This window comes from Micromesistius poutassou (genome assembly GCF_964030765.1).
Source record: "Micromesistius poutassou genome assembly, chromosome: 17".
Taxonomy (NCBI): domain Eukaryota; kingdom Metazoa; phylum Chordata; class Actinopteri; order Gadiformes; family Gadidae; genus Micromesistius; species Micromesistius poutassou.
In genome coordinates, this window is record NC_140287.1 from 15,292,281 (window position 1) to 15,315,614 (window position 23,334).

Consider the following 23,334-nt stretch of genomic DNA (forward strand, 5'->3'; position numbering starts at 1 on the left):
GGGCCCAGATGGACCGAAAGGAGCTTCCTACCGCGTGAGTCAGCACAACCCAGAAGGAAAGAAACAAACCTGATCACGCAGCAGAAAGGCCCTGAAATGCAGTGCTGTCCCCAGCCTGCCGCCCAGACGTCTTTAACCCAGACACCAGCTCAGAATGCTACGGCTGAAGACACCACAACAACACAATCTCTTCATAGTATTATCATACAGCTTCATTAAAGTTATAGTGACACGGACCTCCCGCCGGTGCCATCCGACACCACCTCTGGAGGTCACTGGAAATATCAATGCGTGCAGCGATGCAGAACCGAACCGGCCATCACTCAGAACCTCAGGCCGCAGGCTCATTATCAAATGACCCTGATGCTAATTAACATCATACGTCTCTCCCCCTCGTTAGATCGGCATAACACACGGGCAGGGCAAACTCTCTGGGGTCTACCTCATGGTGGGGACCAGGTCTCTGGTCTCTCTGGGTCTACTGCTGTCGGGGACCAGGTCTCTGGTCTCTCTGGGTCTACTGGTGGGGACCAGGTCTCTGGTCTCTCTGGGGTCTACCTCTGGTGGTGAGCAGGTCTCTGGTCTCTCTGGGGTCTACCTCTGGTGGGGACCAGGTCTCTGGTCTCTCTGGGTCTACTGGTGGGGACCAGGTCTCTGGTCTCTCTGGGTCAACCTCTGATGGTGACCAGGTCTTTGGTCTCTCTGGGTCTACTGGTGGGGACCAGGTCTTTGGTCTCTCTGGGTCTACTGCAGGTGGGGACCAGGTCTCTAGTGTAGCGGGGTGATTGGCCCGTACTCTTTTGGGATGGGGGATGGGATGGGTCGGGTCGGGGGGGGGGGGGGGGGGGGGGGGACCCTCTGATTGGTGTGTGTCGCCCTTGGGTCATAGCACTTCCATCATCAGGTCGCCAAGCAACGCCGGCCCGTTACCAGGGAACAGGAGCCAGCCAGGGAGAGGGCAACAGGGAGGCATCGCCACGGCAATCATCTCCACGGCAGGGTTCAAAGAGAGGGGGGGGGGGGGGGGGGGGGTCCCTCCATGGGGGGAAGCCTGGCATTGATGAGAGGGAGGGGGGGGAAATGAGGACACACACGGAGAGATACTGGGGGGGGGCGGGGTTGTCACTGGAACCGTGTCTCTCAAATACATGGTAGAACTTTATCCTTAACAACAACCACAGGGTGCTTGTGAAACCATGTAATGGAGGATCTGTATAGTGAGATACGGGGTGGTTTAATGCTGCTCGTCTCTGATTGGCTCTGCCTCTTACCCAAAACTATTTCAGGCCTAGTCTTCTCGTATTGCCTTCGCATAATTAATCAATCACTGAATTACTAACGGGGGAAACTCCTTGGGAGCCTCAACAAATACAGTTGAGTAACGCCCAAAGACCTATCTTAGTAGCCAAAGCAAAGAGTAGACACCGCTGCATCTAATTTCTGATGTACACCTACATCTACTGTAGTGCAGCACCACAGCATGCTAGCAGAGGGTTCAATCTGGTTAGCACGTTGCTACGTCCTAGCACCATACTCCCAAAAACACACGGTAACAACTCCGTGGGGGGGGGGGGGGGGGGGAGGTAGCCTGGGTTAATCAGACCGATCGCTGGAATTATGGTGGACCTGGCCTTGGTGATGAGGGGAACCATCACACTCACCACTATGTTATAGAAGAGAGTCCTGCCTCTAACCACAACAGGCAGACTAGCATGTGTCAACTAGCCTGGGTTGGATAGTCCAGACTAACCAGCCCGGGTTCCTGGACTGAGTTGAGCAGAGATCAGAGGGCTGAATAAAACATGAGCCCAGGAGGCTCAGGTATCAGGAGGAGGAGAGGCAGGAGGAGGAGGAGGAGAATCAGGCCCATGGCCGGCCTCCTGAGACAATGGGAGCCTGTGAGACCCACACAGACAGCCCTCCAGAGACCGAGAGGCAAACCTGAAAGACAGCTCCATGCATACAGTGGTGCACACCACACCAACACCACCACCAGCTCCCAGCCCCAAAACGACCCAGCCCCACCATCACCACCTCCCAGCCCGAAAACCACCCAGCCCCACCACCAGCTCACAGCCCCACCACCACCACCCAGCCCTGCCACCACCACCACCACCACCCAGCCCTTAATCCACTGACGGAACACAGCAGCACAGAAAAGAAAGCCAAAGCCCGATGGAGCTCATTAGGACTGTTGATAAGGTCCCTGGGATGAACACGGTGGAACACGCTGTTGAGTTCAAAGCGTTAGGAAGGACGAGACGCCCCACAGCCACAGAGAACCCAGGGGGTCTGAGGCACATGGGGCTAAAGAAGCTAATGCTAATAACAATAACAACAATAACAGAGATGGATGAGATAAAAGGAAATGGTTCTGTGCCCGTCTGCTCCCTACGGCAGTGGTCTGTGTTTTCACAGTGTTAACACCGGCGGTCGGGAGCAGGGAGTCAAGGTTTGTGTCAGGGATTAGATACGAACCAAACAGCCCAGAAACAACAAGCTGCTAAACACAACAACAACAAACGGAGCAGACACACAAACAGAACCGGAGACAGCCTCCTTGTGGTTCCGTCAGGTCTATTTTAGGCCTCTAATGTTGAAACGGGGTCAGTGGCAAATGAGAGCTCTGACTTGTCTCGGAAATCTTGTCAGAGTCTCTCTCTCTCTCTCTCTCCCTCTCTCTCTCCCTCTCTCTCTCTCCCTCTCTCCCTCTCTCTCTCCCTCCCTCTCTCTCCCTCTCTCTCTCTCCCTCTCCTATCCCTCACTCTCACGCCCTATCACTCCCTCTCTCTGTTGAATCTGCTGCTAATCATCTCAGAATATGGTGGTGTAGAGTATTTCCTGGTGATGCAGACGCCTTGATTGCAATGTGGCCTCGAACGATGATGAGGGTTTCCGCTCATACACAGTGTCTCGTTGCCATGGCGAACGGTACACAATGTAAGCTTCAGACCACGTTGATCTTCCCTCCATGTTTTGATTGAAAGCTGCAGCGTTTTGAAGCCCAGTGTGTCTGTTCCATCCTATTCATTACGTACATCGTACTTATCGTAGCATCTTATCCTATCCTACCTATCTTTGTTGTATACGGGGAATGGGTTAACCTAACACTTGTTAGTGTTTGGCACTTGGTTCTATGAACATCCTGTACTGAACCATACCAAACCGTACCGACAGAGATATATTGTTTCTCTTCTTCTGAGAAATGTACCTATTGTAAGTCGCTTTGGATAAAAGCATCTGCTAAATGCCAATGTAAATGAGTTTGCACAAGTATACAGGCACAGCACACAAAGAGGACACTATTTACACACCATGATATATGAAGGACCAGCTGGTAAATACAAGCGTGAGTAGTACAGGCTGATTCTTATGAACCAGTGTCGTCCACAAAACGAATTACTTGGGTGATTAAAACACAGTGGAGTTGGGTAAGACTGAGTGCGTACGAAACTTCCTGCGACACCTTCCGAATACAGTCACGGTACAGAGGTTATCTGATTCTGGAGCCACTGTTACACTGTGGTAATGGCTCACACCCTGGGGGGTGGTGTGGGATACGTGAGATACTGGGGGAGATACTGAGAGAGCAAAGGTACACTTCACGCATAAATGGACCCAAACAGGTATCCATCTGTACTACTAGTGCCGTAAGACCGGTCAGTTTGATTCCAGGGCCGATACCCAAATACCTCGCAACGTCTCCAGAGCTGTACCTGAGACAGAGGGGCTGCAGAGAGGCACGGTTTCTGATTACCACATGAATGACACGTCCTTTTGAACCACCTCCTCCCTCGTCGCCTCGATCCCACGACACGATTTATCACATTGCGGGATGAAATGTTGCAAGCCTATGTAAAGACTGCACCGCTGCGAAGATCATTGGTAGAATGTGACCGACCGACCGGTTGAGGTGAGTGGCCCGTTTGATGATTACGACAGACAACACAGTTGGGCCAACTGGGTTTTTCAGTAGAAAGCGTAAAGAGAGTGTTTGTAGCTACTATGTTATAGCAGTATACAACCACAACTATATCATATCAGTACACAACCACTATTATGTTATAGCAGTACATAACCACTACTATATCATATCAGTACACAACCACTACTATATCATATCAGTACACAACCACTACTATGTTATAGCAGTACCCACTTCTATATCAGTACACAACCAATTCTATGTTATATCTGTACACAATCACTACTATGTTATATCTGTACACAATCACTACTATGTCATATCTGTACACAATCACTACTATGTCATATCAGTACTCAACCACGTACAAAGAGACAAACAATGCAGACATTGAGACTTGGGCATCGGACAAACGGTGACATTGCGCTTCCACAGTATGGATCAATGTGTTTCAGTGATTCAGATGGATGGTCTTTTCTAGTTACATTATTTCATATTTCTAACTTTAACTCGGTTCTTGGTTCAGCTGGAACAACTTTTCGTAAAATCCAATTTACACCAACCCCAAAATTCAGCAATGTTATGAGGAACTTGTAAGAAAGCTGAACAATGTTGCGTAAATAGGGGTGTGTAAAGTGAAGAAGGTGAGAAGGCTTCTGAATGTGAGCCTCGTACCACTGGTCAGGTAAGTGTGACAGCGTGTGTCGGGGTTAATTAGAAAAACATTCATCCTATGTACACAACACACCTCATTCAACGGGGTACGTTAAGGTGGACCTTCTAGGACACCCATCCAAACCAATACCCTCACCAGGACTGTCTAACCTGCCCAATGTGGGTTAGGAGGTCCCTGGTCGGGGGCAGTGACAGCACCAGGGAGGTATGTCGGCTAGTGAACGAGCTAGCTGCTCACGACTTAGCAGCAGCAGCCCTTCTCTTCCACCTGCCCGGGACGGTTTCACCTACAACCGCACACCGCTAAGCCGCGGTGTGCGGTACGTTCACCAAACCCCGGTGAACGCAGTGTCGTCCACACGGTTAGCGTTTTAACGGCGCTGTCGTGTGTCCAATACGAAGCACCACCTGGCACCGAGACCAGGATCCACACAGTGGGCAACACCGAGGCTAGCGGAGAGGCTAACGCTAGCTCCGTGCGAAGGAGGACTCTGAACCGCGTCCGGAACACGGCTAACGTCGCGTAGCCTCGCGTGCTACATTCCGGGTCCGTGTCCGCCTACCTGTGATCCGCGGGCCGGGTCCAGGCGGGGTCGTCGCGTCGACGTCGTTGTCACCGGTGTCTCCCGAACCGTGAGCAAAAATAATTCAAATTCCACAAAAAACAAAAAAAAGTGTCTCGTCGGGCACAGCCTCGCAACAGCAGCAGCAGCACCGTCCAGTCGCTACACCTTACTGCCGCTGAGAGGCTGCTGCTCTCGGGTTCAACCAAACTTCGCCCGTGGCAACGGACCGCCCCTGTGCGCAGTGCTCATTGGACGACGCGGGCGAAGTCAAGGTGATCGATTGACGATAGGGTCCGAGAATCAAGTGCAGTTTCGGTTGGATGTATGGATATTATTTACAAAGTGGTATGCACGCATGCACGCACGCACGCGCGCGCGCAAACACACTTGCACGCACACACACACACACACACACACACACACACACACACACACACACACACACACACACACACACACACACACACACACACACACACACACACACGCTCGCACACACACTTGAAGCCCTTCTCTGACGCAGGGTCGGGACGGTTGCGGAGGTATTCTGCACCAAACTCCGGGTGCATGAACGCACTAAGGCAAAGAAAAGCGCAGTAAAAGTTTCCTTTTATTCGCAGTCATTCGGAATGTGATGAACGACTTCAGATATTGATTTTAGGTTGTAACTTATTGAAGGCAACTTGTGCATCCCGAATTCAAATTTTGCAAGAGCCTGTGATTATGATTGATGGATTTATTATTTTTATTGGTACTTTTTTTAAAGGTCCCATGACATGCCACCAGGTGTGAGTGTGATTAGCCGTTACAAGCCTTTTTGAAAATCTGGCTCCTATGACATCACAAGTGGGCGTGTCCACCTAGATGTACGCTTGATAGATCAGTCCACCAGCCTTACCCAGTGGACTGCAGCAAACGTTGTTCATCTATCCGGCACACATCTAGGTGGACACGCCCACTTGTGATGTCACAAGAGCCAGATTTTCAAAACGGCTTGTAACGGCTAATCACTCACACCTGGTGGCATGTCATGGGACCTTTAATATATATATATATTAATCTAAATTTAGATCAGCAGTGATTGTGACCAATCCCTGTCTGTTAAGCTAACTATTCCTCCCGACTGTCTGCCTAAAGGTGTATAATGGGGACATGTAATCCCCTTTCTCCAACTGCGAGCCAGGTCATTCGTCGAGCGCATAAATCAAGATACGAGCCAATGAGCTCGTAATGAAACCCGGCCCCTAATCAGGCCACCAGTTTATCAGCGTTATCCCGCATTCCTCGCATAGCTTCGGCTCCGGTGGGCAAAACGCTGCTCTGCGCTCTCCAACCCCCATAGGTGGCCACATACAGGAGGAAAAAGTTATCAAGAGTTGTCAGGCCTGTTTTAGTGTTGATATCTATTCCATCTCGCCTTACCTCCACAACAAAGTATTAATTCATCAACCTGTCAAGGTCAAGTCAGCGCCATAAATCGCTGCGAAACGGCGCTGGGCGGTGTGTTGTGTTAAGCCGCCCCCTGGTGGCCACTGTGGGGACGTCAATGTTGGACATGATGGGTTTTCAAGGGCCAAGCATTTCATATACATACATACATTTTCAGTAACGGCCTGTTTTCGTGATTTTTTTTCCGGTGTATATATTGTTTCACATTAGTCAACATTTGCTTTATGTTGTCAAAGAAAGACCGGCAAACGTTATTTCATGCGTTGACTTGTCAAATACGCCAGGTGGCGCTAGGACCAATCAGTTGGCTCCACCAAACAGTATTGGGGAAAGAATCGTTTTTCGGATCCTACGCAACAGAAAGGATGTCATATAGAATGTAGAAAACGGATTCTGTTCACATCATCGAATTTGTTTTAGGGTTGTGAAACAAGAGCACTAAAGCACTAAATACTCAGTCAGAAAAAGGCAATCTCAAAAACAAGGCTCAAAAATACAAAAAATTATATTCTCCAAAAGAAAATTGTAATCCAAATGCACAATTTCACATCTCAGTTGGAAAATCAGACCAAGACTTTTTTTTATTTTTTTCAACCTTTTTATTTTTCGAACAACATAAAGGACTTCACACAAAACCAAGCTGATATCCGGCCCAACTATTTACATCAAACTAGAGAAACAGAGGAGGGAGCGTAAAGAAAACATTCTTTAGGTCTGACCATGCAAAACAATAAATAATGTATGCTCCTGACAACGCCTTGCATGGTAGTTTCAAGACTGCATCAAAAAGAAAACGAAAAGCTCAAGTTTCAGTTGTCGTGGAGTCCTCCTTAAATACCTCTAGCTGAAGCTAGCATGATGCGCATGCTAGGCTAAAGCTAGCACGGTTGTTGATACTAGGCTAAAGCTAGCACGGTTGTTGATGCTAGGCTAAGGCTAGCATAGTTGGGGATGCTAGGCTAGAGATAGCATAGTTGTGGATGCTAGGCTAGAGATAGCATGGTTGCGGATGCTAGGCTACAAGACGAGGCCATCACATTAAAGGTGCAAACGCCACACCTTCGCCAGCACAACACGTAACTTAAGGTTGTTTGTTGTCGAGATTCTCAACCAGGTCCATTTTTGAAGCGACTTGATGAACAGGGGGAGACGGACGGTTAAAGAGACAAAAGAAATAAAATAAAAAGTGAGAATGTGCAAGAGTTTTTCAGTGGAAAGCGTAAAGAGAATATCTAGAGTAGCCACAGCGTCCTAATTGGCTGAAGCACTGCAAGTGTACAGAAGAAAAAAAAAACATTCTCGTCCGACGGTCTACTCACTAGGTACTTCCTGTCAGGGGGACAGGAAGTACCCCAGTACCCGCCCAGCCACGCCCGTCCAGTTCACCGTCTCTCTCTCCTTCCACGCCTCCATGGTGCAACATCCAGCTAGTTTTATCCAGGTAATTTTCAGGGCCAGGTCCTCCCCCCCATCCTCCCTCCCTCCATCCCCTGGCTCCACCCCCCCCCCCCAGGCTCCTGGCTCCGCCCCCTGGCTCAGGTGATGAGCTGTGGCACCCAGGACTGGCTGGCCACCTGGGGGCGACACTGAGTGATGGCGGGGGGCCCGCCGGGGGTCTGGCTGTCCAGGCAGAGACCGCTGACCATGTGCTGCAGGGCCGCGCCCTTGGGACGCCACCGCTGGGGGGGGGGAGAAAAGAGAGACCTTTGAGTTAACCGACCACTTAGTACTTACTGCACTCACTGTGTCAGTAGGTCAGTAGACTTGTTAGGGACCGAGCCAAACTTGGCAAGGACCCTATTGAAATCCTCATGATTATTAGGGACCGAGCCAAACTTGGCAAGGACCCTATTGAAACCCTCATGTTTATTCTTCTTATTATTTTTCAGAACTTCGACTGCATTTTTCCCCCCCTGAACATATTCGAAAACTCATTTTTTTTTGGTGCAATTGTGGGGACTGGTGAAAAATTTGATATTCTAGCCCTCAAATTCACATTCGCCCCTAGGTGGCGCTATAGCAACTGTTCAAAAGTGCAAACTTTGCACAAGCAGCACGCGTCACCCGTTTGACCTACACTCATGAAACTTTGCACAGACATTAAAATCCTCATGATGAACAAAAAAGTCTCTTGAACTGAACACTTCCGGTAGCCATATTTTCCGCCATTTTGAATTTAGTTAAAAACAGTAAATTCCCCAAGAATCCCAGGTTTTTCGACTTTGACAAAAATCCTTTGGCACATATCATATATGGCCCATTATCTTCAATCTGACTTAAGGATTAGTCTGTACAATAAAGTTTAGAGCACTAATGAGTTCTAAAAGTGGTGTGGTTTAAACCTCAAAAATAGTTAATTGCTCATATCAACGTCAAGTTGGACGCCTATGATGTTGGCCCCAATACAAAAGTTGTTCAGAATAGAATTCTGAACAAGATTAATTCAACAATTTTTCAAATGGGGCGTGGCTTCGAAATGGGCGTGGCCTGTTACTAAAATAGCCACAGTTCATAGACGCAATGTTTGATTTGAGCGGGACCAACTCAATGGCCATTAGGTACCAAAGTTCTAACTGCTCAATTAAAATTAAGTCGATTTAAAAAACAACATGGCCGCCAGAGGAGGGTAAATCACTCAGCGGAGACCGTAATAGTTATGAATATGAAATTCACTGGACACGTGTAGACTGCTGCCTGTAACTCACATACCAAAAATCCTGGTTCTCATGTTTGTAGCGCCCCCTACAGGAACTTTAAAATGCAGCCCCTACGTCACGTTTCACCAAAATGTATGAAACTCGGTAGGCACGTACAAGGTCACAATACCTACAGAAAAGCCTCTTGGACCCATGCCCCAAAACCCACCGGAAGTCGGAAATTTTAATTTTTTCATTTTCACTCTCGGCGGCCATTTTGAATTTTTTTCACTTTTTTGCCTTGTATTTGAATGAACTCCTCCTAGGGAATTTATCGGATCTGCTTCAAAATTGGTCAGTACAGTCATGAAGTGTTGCTAAACCAAAATCGTGCTATTTGTGACCGTACGTTGAAGGGCGTGTCCGTGGCATGCCGTCAAAGTTGGCCATTTTTGAATTCCGTCGCCTTGTATTTGAACTAACTCCTCCTAGGGAATTTATCGGATCTGCTTCAAATTTGGTCAGTACAGTCATGAAGTGGTGCTGAACCAAAATCGTGCTATTTGGGACTGTACGTTGAAGGGCGTGTCCGTGGCGTGATGTCAAAGTTGGCCATTTTGAATGGAATTTCACTTTTTCGCATTGTATTTGAACGAACTCCTCCTAGGGAATTTATCGCATGTGCTTCACAATTGGTCAGTACAGTCATGAAGTGGTGCTGAACCAAAATCGTGCTATTTGTGACTGTACGTTGAAGGGCGTGTCCGTGGCGTGCCGTCAAAGTTGGCCATTTTTGAAATCCGTCGCCTTGTATTAAACTTACTCCTCCTAGGGAATTTGTATTTGAACTAACTCCTCCTAGGGAATTTATCGGATCTGCTTCAAAATTGGTCAGTACAGTCATGAAGTGGTGCTGAACCAAAATCGTGCTATTTGTGACTGTACGTTGAAGGGCGTGTCCGTGGCGTGCCGTCAAAGTTGGCCATTTTTGAAATCCGTCGCCTTGTATTAAACTTACTCCTCCTAGGGAATTTGTATTTGAACTAACTCCTCCTAGGGAATTTATCGGATCTGCTTCAAAATTGGTCAGTACAGTCATGAAGTGGTGCTGAAACAAAATCGTGCTATTTGTGACTGTACATTGAAGGGCATGGCCGTGGCGTGCTGTCAAAGTTGGCCATTTTGAATGGAATACTTTCACTTTTTCGCCTTGTATTTCAACTAACTCCTCCTAGGGAATTTATCGGATCATTGATGTAGGGTTAATAATGTTAGTTAAAGTTGTTACAACATGTAATTCAGTTAAATGTGGTCTTACATGTTAATGTCAAAACAATCAGTAGGACACCACAGGGCACCTCTGCTTCTACAGATTACATAAATTTGCGAATTTTTTTTAAAACTGCGCTTTTTTAAAACTGCGCGCAGTGATGAACGGGACCTCGTGCCGGCTTGCGGCTGCGTCACGTGCGGTCCTAACATGTGCACATCTTGCCAGCACACATGTTACGACGGCACGTGACGCGGCCGCAAGCCGGCGCGATTTTTTTTTAAAACTGCGCGCAGTGATGAACGGGACCTCGTAGTGGCGGCTGCAAGCCGGCGCGAGGTCCCGTTCATCACTGCGCGCAGTTTTAATTCTTCTTCTTATTATTTTTAGCCACTTCGACTGCATTTTTCCCCCCCTGCACATATTCGAAAACTCATTTTTATTTGGCACATTTTGTGGGACTGGTGAAAAATTTGATATTCTAGCCCTCAAATTCACATTCGCCCCTAGGTGGCGCTATACCAACTATGCCAAAATTTCAACGTTTGCACAAGCATAACTCGTCACCGGTTGGACCTAAACTCATGAAACTTTGCACACATATGCAAATCCTCACAATGAAGAAATTTGCAGATACTAACTTAGCACTTCCGGTAGCCAGATTTCCCGCCATTTTGAATTTAGTTAAAAACAGTAAATTCCCCAAGGATCCCAGGTTTTTCGACTTTGACAAAATTCCTTTGGCACATATCATCTATGGCCCATTATCTTCAATCTGACATAAGGATTAGTCTGTAGGATAAATTTCAATGTACCCATGAGCCATTGAGTTCTAAAATGGGTGTGTTTTTCACCCCGAAAATAGTAAATTGCACATATCTACATGAAGTTGGACTCCTAGGACTTTGGACCCCTCTACTAAAGTTGTTCAGAATCAAATTCTGAACAAGATAAAGTCAACAATTTTTCAAATGGGGCGTGGCTTCGAAATGGGCGTGGCCTGTTACTAAAATAGCCACAGTTCATAGACGCAATGTTTGATTTGAGCGGGACCAACTCAGTGGCCGTTAAGTACCAAAGTTCTAACTGCTCAATTAAAATTAAGTCGATTTAAAAAACAACATGGCCGCCAGAGGAGGGTCGATCACTCTGCGGACACCGTAATAGTTATGAATATGAAATTCACAGGTCACGTGTAGACTGGTGCCGATAGCTCACATACCAAAAATCGTGTTTCTCATGTGTGTAGCGCCCCCTACAGGAACTTTAAAAAGCAGCCCCTGCGCCACGTTTCACCAATATGTATGGAACTCAGTAATCACGTACAATGTGCCCATACCTACAGAAAAGCCTCTTGGACCCATGCCCCAAACCCCACAGGAAGTCGGCTATTTGCATTTCTAATTTTCACTTTTGGCGGCCATTTTGAATTTTTTTCACTTTTTTGCCTTGTATTTGAATGAACTCCTCCTAGGGAATTTATCGGATCTGCTTCAAAATTGGTCAGTACAGTCATGAAGTGGTGCTAAACCAAAATCGTGCTATTTGTGACTGTACGTTGAAGGGCGTGTCCGTGGCGTGCCGTCAAAGTTGGCCATTTTGGAATTCCGTCGCCTTGTATTTGAACTAACTCCTCCTAGGGAATTTATCGGATCTGCTTCAAAATTGGTCAGTACAGTCATGAAGTGGTGCTGAACCAAAATCGTGCTATTTGTGATTGTACGTTGAAGGGCGTGTCCGTGGCATGCCGTCAAAGTTGGCCATTTTTGAATTCCGTCGCCTTGTATTTGAACTAACTCCTCCTAGGGAATTTATCGGATCTGCTTCAAAATTGGTCAGTACAGTCATGAAGTGGTGCTGAACCAAAATCGTGCTATTTGTGACTGTACGTTGAAGGGCGTGTCCGTGGCGTGCCGTCAAAGTTGGCCATTTTTGAATTCCGTCGCCAAAAAGTTGGCCATTTTTGAATTCCGTCGCCTTGTATTTGAACTAACTCCTCCTAGGCAATTTATCGCATCATTGATGTAGGGTTAATGAACATGTAATTCAGTTAAATGTGGTCTTACATGTTAATGTCAAAACAATCAGTAGGACACCACAGGGCACCTCTGCTTCTACAGATTACATAAATTTGCGAATTTTTTTTAAAACTGCGCTTTTTTAAAACTGAGCGCAGTGATGAACGGGACCTCGTGCCGGCTTGCGGCTGCGTCACGTGCGGTCCTAACATGTGCACATCTTGCCAGCACACATGTTACGACGGCACGTGACGCGGCCGCAAGCCGGCGCGATTTTTTTTTAAAACTGCGCGCAGTGATGAACGGGACCTCGTAGTGGCGGCTGCAAGCCGGCGCGAGGTCCCGTTCATCACTGCGCGCAGTTTTAATTTTCTGTTTATTATTTTCTTTTGCTTTTGTTTTTTATTTTTAAAAACTGTACGGTCCTGTACTTTCTGCTGCCACACCTACATTTGCTAATTCTTTTGGGGAACATGTCGCTCAGGAGAGAAAGTACGGGTTAAGAAATATTGCGGGTATGGTTCTGTTGGTTTTCATTTGGCTGGATCCGAGGTCTGAGTCACAGCTGCATCACAGCAATCACAGAAAAAACTCGTTAGATGGAGACTTTGTATTGTGTTTTTTGTGAGTGGGATTTGGAGTGGAAAGCAGGACGCATGGTTGTGGAGCCAAACTGCAGAGCAGAACAGCCCTTAAAAGGGAGCCGTTTGATGGGACGGTGACGGGGTCGTTACATGTGAATGGCTTCAGATCCATGAAGAGATATCGACGCAGTAACAGTTGTTCATCATAAAGACCCAGCAGACCTCCAGGCCACCACTAGGGGGCCCCAGAGCTGATACGGAGAGTCTAATCTAATCGGAGAGCCTAAAGACTAAGTCAAAAGTGACAGCACTTTATCACATGGGAGGTCATTTCGTCCTTCATATTTACTTTTTAGACCTTTAGTGAATCCATGCCTGGGTGTCTTGCTCAGGGATGCCTAAAGGTAGTCCATGGGTTTCAAACCAAGGACCCTTTCGGCTAGAGGCCCAATTCCTCCATAACATAACATATTTAAATAATACTAGGGTAGTATTTAATATAACTTATATGAATTCATGTCATAGAGAATATGGAGAGCCAGTTGCAGGTGAGGACCTGAAAATATGAAAGAAAGACATATCTTCGGGTAATTACACAAAAAGAAAAGCCACCAGTGTCTCTTTCATAAATGCACTTATTAATTAATTTCTCCTGGCTGGCTGCCGGTGATTATTATTATACTATTACTTGTTATATATCGACTTTATAAGATAATGTTTTTAATCTACATTTCCTGATAACGTAAGTAGCAGAAAAAGGTATTTCAACGCAATTGCAATAATCCTAATGAATTTAATCATTGTCGTCGTTATCAGTAATTAGCAAAAAAGCGCGTGTTCGACTAAAGCCCAGAACAGCGCTGACAGCCACACCTGATCTCATGTTATTAGTCGAGTTGAAAGCGGCTGGTTTCTGTTGAAAGTACAAGTGGGGAGCTCAGTCTGGGAGATGAAGCGATGAGTCTAATAAACCTTTCAGGGTTCAGGGCTGACGCGTCGCCTCCGTCTGAGCCGGGATTACGCCGCCGAACATCACAGAGAGAGCCGAGATTCCGAGAGGAATGAGCAGGATTAGAGAGGAAGACGAGGTTCTTAGGCCCGGGCCGGCTCAACGCTGGCATGGGGGAGGAGACGACGAGAGCAAACCAGACGCTACCTGGTCTGTGAACGTTTCTCCAGGTTCCTCAGAGCGTGTTGATCCTGGTCCTCAAAACATGCGCACGTGTGTGTGTGTGTGTGTTTGTATTTGTGTGTATTTGTGTGTGTGTGTGTGTGTGTGTGTGTGTGTGTGTGTGTGTTTCAGTGAATCATTTTACTAAAAACAATGACACAGTAAACAGAATGAGACGCAAGCAAAAAACAACTTGTTCCCGCTCGTTTTTATACTGCTAGTTTATCGGAGTGAGTGTGTGTGCCTGGGATATATCACCCCCCCCTCCCCCCAGGTTACCCCTGCATTGGAGTATGACTCGGGGGCTAAACACACTATCAGTGTGCGTTCCTTCGCAGGAAGAAGAACACCTCCCCTCCTCCCGGGTAGATCTGAGCCCGGAGAGGCCCCTGAGCAGAGGGGATGGATGGTCTGTCAGAGGGAGAGGCCCCAGCTGTCAGGCCGATGTGGGAGCCAGGCCCTCCACCTCCTCCGCACAAACCAGGCTCCACCGTCCTCCTCTCTCCTCCTCCCTCCTCCCCACAGACCAGCCTCCATCCTCCTCCTCTCTCCTCCTCCCCACAGACCAGCCTCCATCGTCCTCCTCTCTCCTCCGCTCTCCTCCTCTCTCCTTCCCACAGACCATCCGATGGAGCCTGGTCTGTGGGGATGAGAGAGGAGCAGCCTGGCTCCTGTCGCCCACACACTCCCACCCCCACCATCACATGTTCCCAGTTACACCCCCCCCCCCCCCCCCTCCCCCTCCCGGTCTCCTCTCCCGGTCAGCCCGGCCCTCCAGCTAGGCAGGGGGTGGGGGCTCTGATATATGTGTTGTGTATTTCAAGTATGTTTTCATGGGCTCTTGTTCCTTTGTGGGCTGGACGGGGAGACAGAGAGGCAAGGGGGTCTGAAAGGGCGCTCGTCTGCAGGTGGGAATCGAACCTGCGGTCACTATGAGACGTTTTGCTTTTGTGTTTAGTGCACTAGTGGGGGAAGTAGCACACCTGAGAGCTGGGGTTTTACTGTCCTATTTAAAAAATACTAATAAACACACACACACACACACACACACACACACACACACACACACACACACACACACACACACACACACACACACACACACACACACACACACACACACACACACACACACACACACACACAACCCACTGGGGTCTATGCCACTGGGATGCGGTAGAGAAGCCTCTCTCCTCCACTGATTTATTTACCACCGCCGTGTGATCAGAGTGGATCCAGCGGAGAGGCATGTGTAGAGCACATGGCGGCAGACAGCACTCTCATTTGTTTCTGGGGTGATCCGTGCTCTCACTCATTCATTATGAAGAGATTCACTCTGGACATATTCCTTGATTTATGGTTTCGGGAAGTGTTTTGGTTTCTGAAAATCTTCTCTCTGAGTATATCTGGGAATATGCATCCTCTCGTTGTCTCAGGAGATAATCACCCTCTCGTAGATTCTGGGATGATTCACTCTAATTGTTTCTGGGAATATTGATCCTCTCGTGGTTCCCGGGTCACCCTCTCAGGAGATTCAGTTTAGTTTCTCAAGCCTTATGGAGGCAAAAGGTTTGATGACAAATGGATGACCTAAACAAACAGATCGATTGTGTTGTAAAGGCTTTGTAGCCCAGTGGAAAGAACCTTGTGATGCGAATCGGACTGTGCAGCGCTAGATATAATAGGAAACACACACACACACACATACACACATGTTCCGAAGGCCAGGGGAGGAACGCCAGCAACATGATCAATGGCACCCTGGGCCCAGTGACAGGAACAGTTAAGATGGCTTATAAATATTTTTTCATCACATGTGTAAATGAGGTGAAGTGGTGTATGACAGACCATAATAACCTCAGAGCCTCAGTCTATCGTTGGCTCATTTTGATGCCATTTCAGTTTGATTCTGCCCTGAAGCTATCAGTATTATGTTTCAGTTGTGTGTGCATCTAAAGATGGATATATTACCACTACATTCATCCAGCAGAAAGGTCACGTTTTCCAGTCGCAAAATAAGAAACACAATCAATGAATCACAACAATGTAGTTAGTATAAGCAGTATTCTGTGGTGGTAGTACGTATCGGTGAGTTCTGCTTGATGCTGTCGTCATGACGTCTACCTGTCTGGGTTCCTTGGTACTGCAGGGCTCCATCTTGACCTTTGACCCCGCGGTGAAGGCAGAGATGGCCAGGCAGAGGTCCTGCTGCCTCAGGAACGGCTCCACCAGCTCCCACTTCTACGGAGGAGAACCAGAGAAGCAACGAAACTCACCCAAAGCAGGAGAACAACCAGATGACCACAGGTTTAACCCCTGAACCCCTGAACACAAACATGGTGACAACGTGTTGTCTGGATAAAGACGTTGTTAACTAAACACGTAAAACCGACTGCATGTGTGCGTACGGACTCTGTTCAGTCTCAGTACACTGTAAACCTGAGAGTCTCTGGTGTGTGGGCCAGCAGGCCTCCCAGAGCCACAGCTGGGTCTGGGAGGCAACACGTCTGTGAGATACATCTAGTGGCCTGTCGACATTCCACACCCCTCGCCCGAGATGGGAGTGTGTGCGTGTGCATGTGTGTGTGTGTGTGTGTGTGTGTGTGTGTGTGTGCCTGTGCGTGTGCGTGTGCACATGTGCGTGCACGTGCATGTGTGTGGTAGGGTCTTCTTAGAGAGGACCCAGCTGCACCGTGTTCATCATGAACTCTGTGGTCCTGACTGACCGGCCTCCTGGTCACATCAGAGGGGCGGTGCTGCCTGCTACACTCCTCACTCTGGGAGGATCACAGCCGGTGTCTTAATGCAGGGCTGGGGGCGGGACGTGACTGAAACACCACTGTGACATCACATCCTGTAGGGTTGGGGGCGGGACGTGACTGAAACACCACTGTGACATCACATCCTGTAGGGTTGGGGGCGGGACGTGACTGAAACACCACTGTGACATCACAACCAGTGGGGCGGGGTCTGACTGAAACACTGTGACATCACAACTTGTGGGGCTTGGTTTGACTGTGACACTGTGACATCACATCCTGCTGGGCTTAGGGGGCAGGCTGTCCAAACTGAAACACCACTGTGACATCACAACCCGGAGCATGGAAGGTTGCAATGGATTGCAATATAGTGAGTTACTGCATGTCATTATATAACGATGGTGTTAACCATGGCTTACACCATCTCTTCTCTCTCAACAGAGAGAGACAGACAGTTAGCAAAATCAAGGAAAGGAGAGCGAGTGAGAGAGAGAGAGAGAGAGTAAGGGAGTCAGAGACAGACAGATAGGTAGATACAAAGCAGAGGAGGGATGAGGGAGAGAGACAGAGAGAGAGAGAGAGCGAGAGAGAGAAATAGAGATACAGGGAGAGAAACAGAGAGAGAGAAGGAGAGAGAGAGAGAGAGAGAGACAGGGAGGAAGCAGAACACAATGTAATGGCGCCGGGAGGGAGAGAGGTAGACAGAGTGCAATAATCGAGCGCTACGTAAACATGATGAATCATAATGATGACAGGGCGGGGGCGGGGCTGTGTACCTGAGACGCGGGCCGGTTGGCCCCGTGGCCCCTGCACTCGCCCAGGGCCAGGCCCTCGGCTCCCCGGGTCTCCAGGCACTGGTCCCCCTGCTTCAGGAGGCTGGAGACCGCCTCCTGCTCTGGGATCCTGAGGGAGAGAGACCGGGACAACGGGGCGAGTCAGAACCCAGCATGTGGAGCAGATGGACTCAGACCACCCCTGGATCGTCTCCCTTTCATCCTTGTGTCTCCGCACCTGTACCTCGCTCTGCCTTCCCCTGCTCTCTCTCTCTCTCTCTTTCTCTCTCTCTCTCTTTCCCCCTCCCCCTCTCTTGTTTGCTCCCCTACTCTCTTCTCCTCCCCATCTCTCTCTCTCTTTATCTTTCCCTCCCCCATCTCCTCTCACCATGTCTCTCCTATTTCCTCCCCCTCTCAATCTCTGTTTCACTCTCCCTCTCTCGCCTTTCATCACTTCTTTCTCTCTCCATATCTACAATTCATTCCATCTCACTCTCCTGTCTAGCCTCTCATCCCTCTTCATCTCTCCCTCTTTGTCTCCCTCTCTCTCTCTCTCTGTCCTTGTATCTATCTCTATTTATATTCTGTCTATATGTCTTTCCATATCTGTCTTTTTGTTTCTCGTCATCACTCTCTGAGTCTTCCCATCAGTCCCCCCTCTTCATCTGTATCTGGAGGATTCGCATAGTGTTGCCAAGCAACACAACATACTGCCACGACAACAGCAGCAGCAGCCACAGTATACACACCCACACACACACACACACGCACACACACACACACACACACGCACACACACATGTGCAAGCTGTAGAAACCCTTACAGATGATTTCTATTATGTGTGTTGATACAGGCAGGGCTTAGCCTGGGAAACACAGACACACACTAATCACCCTAAAGACCGCGTCACACACACACGCCTGATCCCACACACACGCCGGCCTCGTTAGGGCGACAAGCCGCCCAAACGTCAACAACTCCACCAGCTTCTGATCAGCCTGCCGACACACCAGGGTCTGTCTCCCCTGCCCCCCCCCCCCCCCAGCTGCCCCCCCCACTGCCCCGCCTGTTTGAGCCCCCCTGCCCCCAAACCTCACTGGGGAACAGGGTTTCTAGGGGAGTTTTTCTGTACATGTTCACTGGAACAAGATATTATGAGCAGATGTTGGGAGTGTGTGAGTGAGACTGTGTGTGCGTGTTCTTACATGTGTGTGTGTGTGTGTGTGTGTGTGTGTGTGTGTGTGTGTGTGTGTGTGCGTGCGTGCGTGCGTGCGTGCGTGCGTGCGTGCGTGCGTGCGTGCGTGCATGTGTGTGCATGCGTGTGTGCGCGTGGATGCATGTGTCTGTGTGTGTGTGTGTGTGTGTGTGTGTGTGCGCATGTGTGTGTGTGTGTGTGTGTGTGTGTGTGTGTGTGTGTGTGTGCATGTGTGCACATGCGTGTGTGCGCGTGGATGCATGTGTCAGTGTGCGTGCGTGTGTGTGTGTGCGCGCACGTGCGTGTGCGTGCATGTATGTGTGCGTGCATGGTGCTCACCTGAGTTCCGGGTAGACGTTCTCCATGTACCAGCGGAACGGCTTGCAGTTGAGTTTCCTCCTCAGCGCTGTGCGCTCTGCGATGCTTTGGAGAAACCAGAGGAGCAGAGGAGCGTCAAAAATGAGTGAAATCTTTTTCCTCCCCCAAATGTTTTTTGTGATGGTACTGAGAGGGGTACTTGGCTGAAACAATATCTTTGAGGGGGTACATAAGTAGAGCTATTTGAGAACCACCGATAAAGGGAACTCATCAGTGTTTAGACGTGTCATTCATGTGTCAATCTAGATCTATTTTTACATGTGTAATCTCTTAATCTGTCAATCAAACTTTATTGACATAGTGCTTCACACACTCACTACATTACAAGTAGTGCATGGAAACCAACCAAACACTGTTTGTGTACTCAAATAGAGCTCAGATGTGCACTCTAATAGAGTGCACACGATTACACAGCGCTAGATAAATAAATATATACAAGAATAAATAAAAACAGAGTCGAAGACGGTAGAACAGGACGAAACACAAAACAGCATCAAACATTTCATTTTATGATCCTGACCTCATTTTAGTATGGCCCCAATAAATCCAAACAATAGCATTTTGTTTTTTACGCTGATGATGGCTATAGATTTATATCAGAAAGCAGACACGGCCAAAAGGATAACTCCAGGAATGCTTCAAATCCTGGAGGACTTGGCTCTCTGACAACCATCTGACCCTGTCTTATGAATCAACCCGGAGAACGTCTGGGTCAGGGTTGGAGCTGGCAATGGGAGAAGGACCTTCCCCCACCTTCTAGTCTATGGGGTTCACAAAGCGACCTGATACTGCAGCAGGATCCAGTGTCACACAGAGCAACATACACCAGCCTCAACCGATAGCTCTGAACTCACAACAACGGCTCCCAACATCTGGCCATGGTTTGAGACGTTGACTCTGAGGTAGTTCACATGCGTGGGAGAGAGAGCGAGACAATGAGCTAATGTGTCCTTACAGAATTAAAGATGAAGTGTATTATATTAGGGTGTGGCTGGCGGACAGAACCCTCCGAGGAGATCCAGCACTATGTCTTCCTGTTACACTATCCGGTTTGTACAACAGTGAAAGATGCATTCTGATGAACAAGCCCTATTTCTGTTACTACTGTTACTACTTTCAGACCCTATTATACCAAGTAAAGGGGCACAGGGTAGCAGCTATGTTCTATGTTCTAGAACACAGGGCTAGGGGTCGGGGGGGTCTAGGGGCCCGGGGGGGGGGGGGGGTCTAGGGGCCCGGGGTCCCGACGGGGCTCACCTGCCGTAGGCCTTGCCCTGGGCCGAGGGCCGGGCGGAGTAGTAGTACTGCTTGTACTCGTCCATCCAGACCTCCGCCGCACGCCGCGTGTTCCTGCAGACAGACAGACAGACGGGTCAGTGGCAGGTGGACACACAGGCACACAGACAGACAGGTCCCCAGGCAGGTAGACACAGACCGAGAGCGAACAGACAGACAGACAGTCAGTCACAGGCAGATAGACACGCAAACAGACAGAGAACAAACAGACAGGTCAACAGCGACAATGGGCCATCAAAGTGGGCACAGACAGACAGACAGACAGACAGGCAGACATAAAGACAGACAAGCAGACATAAAGACACATCTTGTTTGGCCCCTGCAGCGCTCTGCAAACTCACTTGATGTAGGTGAGAGCGTTGCCCTCGGGGAAGTCGTAGGGGTGCCTCTTCCTGAAGACGTGGCCCACCCTGCTGCAGGGCAGGATCTCCAGGCTGCCCCCGCACATCCACACCCTGAAGGAGAGCTCTGGGGACGGAGAACACCACCCCCCAACGTCAGCTCCACGGAGAGGCTCCACTGTCGACTGGGAGAGTCATGGGACTAAAACCATCACTCCCAGTCTACAGTGAGACTGGGAGTCATGGAACTGAACCACGACGATGGACGGCAAACCAGAGCTATAGACTTTAAATACTGTCTATAGATTAGATAAGGTCTATAAACGGTTAAATGGGGATATATACTATAAACCATGACATATAAAGACAGTAAATCAGGATATAACCTATGAAGGAGGAGGTGGAGGTGGATAAGGAGGAGGTGGAAGAGGAGGAGGAGGAGGAGGAGGAGAAGGAGGAGGATATGGAGGAGAGCTCACCGAAGTTCTCCCCGCCCCAGATGTCCATGTGGGTGTCGTACTGTCCCAGATGGTTGAACCAGTTCTTCTCCATGACGAAGATCCCCCCGGCGATGACGGGGGTCCTGAGGCCCGGCAGACAGAGCAGAACACGCCTCCGTCACCACGGTGTGCAACAGCAAACGGGCCCCACCCTCGGTGGCTGCACCCGCGAACCACAGAGAAAAGTGCGTCTTCTAAAACGTGAGGCTAACAGAAGCGCAGCATGCTTGTGGATCGGGCTACGCGTACGGGAAGCGATGTTTTTTTCCGTAGGATAAGTCTGGGATTCTCGCCTCTGATTGGTTAGAAGGCTCGCCTTTAGATCGTGTTTCGATTAGTCCTAGCTGTTTATGCGGGAGTTTATGGTTAGGGTTAGGTTTAGGGTGAGGGTTAGGGTTATGGTTAGGGTTAGGGTTAGGGTTAACCCTTACCCAGACCCTAACCCTAACCATAACCAATCGGAGGAGAGCCATTCTAACCACTCAGAGGCGAGAATCCCAGACTTCCAACGAAAAAAAAGTATCACATACAGGAAGCCCTCTCAAAATAGCTGATGGCAGGACATGATGCATAGAGAGAGACCCAGCTCCTGTTCTGGGTCCTGCTCACCTTCAACCCACCGTCGCATCCATAATAGGCATTCAAATACGTCGAGAACAAAGAAAAGGTTGATGGACTGCATACATACAGCGCCCTTCTAACCAGTGACTCATTCGTGCACACATTCACACACCGACGGCGGTGTCAGCCAGGCAAGGCAACAGCCAGCTGGTTCGGGATCAGGTACCTCGATACTTACTGAGCTTGGGAACAAATTAGCAACCATTCGGTTACCAGCCAACCCGCTTTACCTGCTGAGCCGCATGCCGCCCAAAAGTTAGAGCCAAACCGAGTCTCTATCCCAACCAGCATCATTCATTCATCAGTCATTTATCATCCTGCTGTTGACTGTTTATAGATCTACATTTCTACTACTCTTATACAGAGACACATTATATCTATTCATATCTACATAGTATATACATGTATATATATTCTCTGCAGCTTTATTGTTTGTAATCTGCCCCTCTCGTTAATGAAGGGCGAGCGAGTGCCAGGAGAGAGGCTGTAGCGACCAGTGAGGGCGGGACGGAAGAACCCAGTGACCTGATTGGCAGCGTCGGGTCGCTCCTCGCCATTTTCTGCTCGATGGGGATCTGCTCCCACTTAAAGTGGAGGCTCCAGTCGAACCCTGAGGGGGGAGAGAGAGAGAGAGGGGGGGATAGAGAGAGAGAGAGAGAGAGAGAGAGAGAGAGAGAGAGAGAGAGAGAGAGAGAGAGAGAGAGAGAGAGAGAGAGTGAGAGAGGGATAGAGAGAGAGAGAGAGAGAGAGAGAGAGAGAGAGGGAAAGCGAGAGCGAGAGAGAGAGAGAGAGAGAGAGAGAGAGAGAGAGGGGGGGAAGGCAGAAGAGAGGATGCATTGAGAGTGGGGAACAAGGCAGGCGTCAGACAACAGAGACCAGTCCTAGCAGGAGGATGTCTGGGCCGTTCCCCACCACATCAGCCAGCGGTGGCCAATGGATTCATCATGTCACCGGCTCCACCGCCGCTGCCTGATGTCACCACAGCTACAGGCGACCACGGCTACTCAGACACAAGGTCTCCTCAGTCCTTCTCATGCCGTGTGGAGGCCTCTGCTGCTGTGTGGGGCTGCTGGCTCAAACCCTGGAGGACCCACAGCTTCAGAAGGTTCTCCTGTTTGTGTTCAGTCTCTCCCACACTCTGTGGGGGGACCTGTTCTATTGAACTTCACGAGTATC

General features: G+C 49.0%; 2 protein-coding genes across 8 annotated transcripts in view; both read right to left on the reverse strand.

Annotated features, from left to right (window-relative positions):
* The window catches only part of numb (NUMB endocytic adaptor protein), a 33,363-nt gene extending 28,032 nt beyond the window's left edge, over nt 1-5,331 (reverse strand). For all 7 annotated transcript variants that reach the window (XM_084482211.1, XM_084482209.1, XM_084482210.1 and 4 more), the window contains exon 1: nt 5,164-5,331. The gene's annotated coding sequence lies outside the window, so the exon portion shown is untranslated. The remainder of the gene's footprint in view (nt 1-5,163) is intronic.
* Nucleotides 5,332-7,218: 1,887 nt separating this feature from the next.
* galnt16 (UDP-N-acetyl-alpha-D-galactosamine:polypeptide N-acetylgalactosaminyltransferase 16) overlaps nt 7,219-23,334 on the reverse strand; it is a 30,034-nt gene continuing 13,918 nt past the window's right edge. Inside the window, exons 7-14 of the mRNA XM_084482642.1 lie at nt 22,684-22,768; nt 21,517-21,620; nt 21,038-21,164; nt 20,658-20,750; nt 19,362-19,445; nt 17,830-17,956; nt 16,419-16,535; nt 7,219-8,294 (exon numbers count right to left, since the gene is read on the reverse strand). Coding sequence (XP_084338768.1) covers nt 8,151-8,294; nt 16,419-16,535; nt 17,830-17,956; nt 19,362-19,445; nt 20,658-20,750; nt 21,038-21,164; nt 21,517-21,620; nt 22,684-22,768 — 881 coding nt within the window. The 3' untranslated portion in view covers nt 7,219-8,150. The remainder of the gene's footprint in view (nt 8,295-16,418; nt 16,536-17,829; nt 17,957-19,361; nt 19,446-20,657; nt 20,751-21,037; nt 21,165-21,516; nt 21,621-22,683; nt 22,769-23,334) is intronic.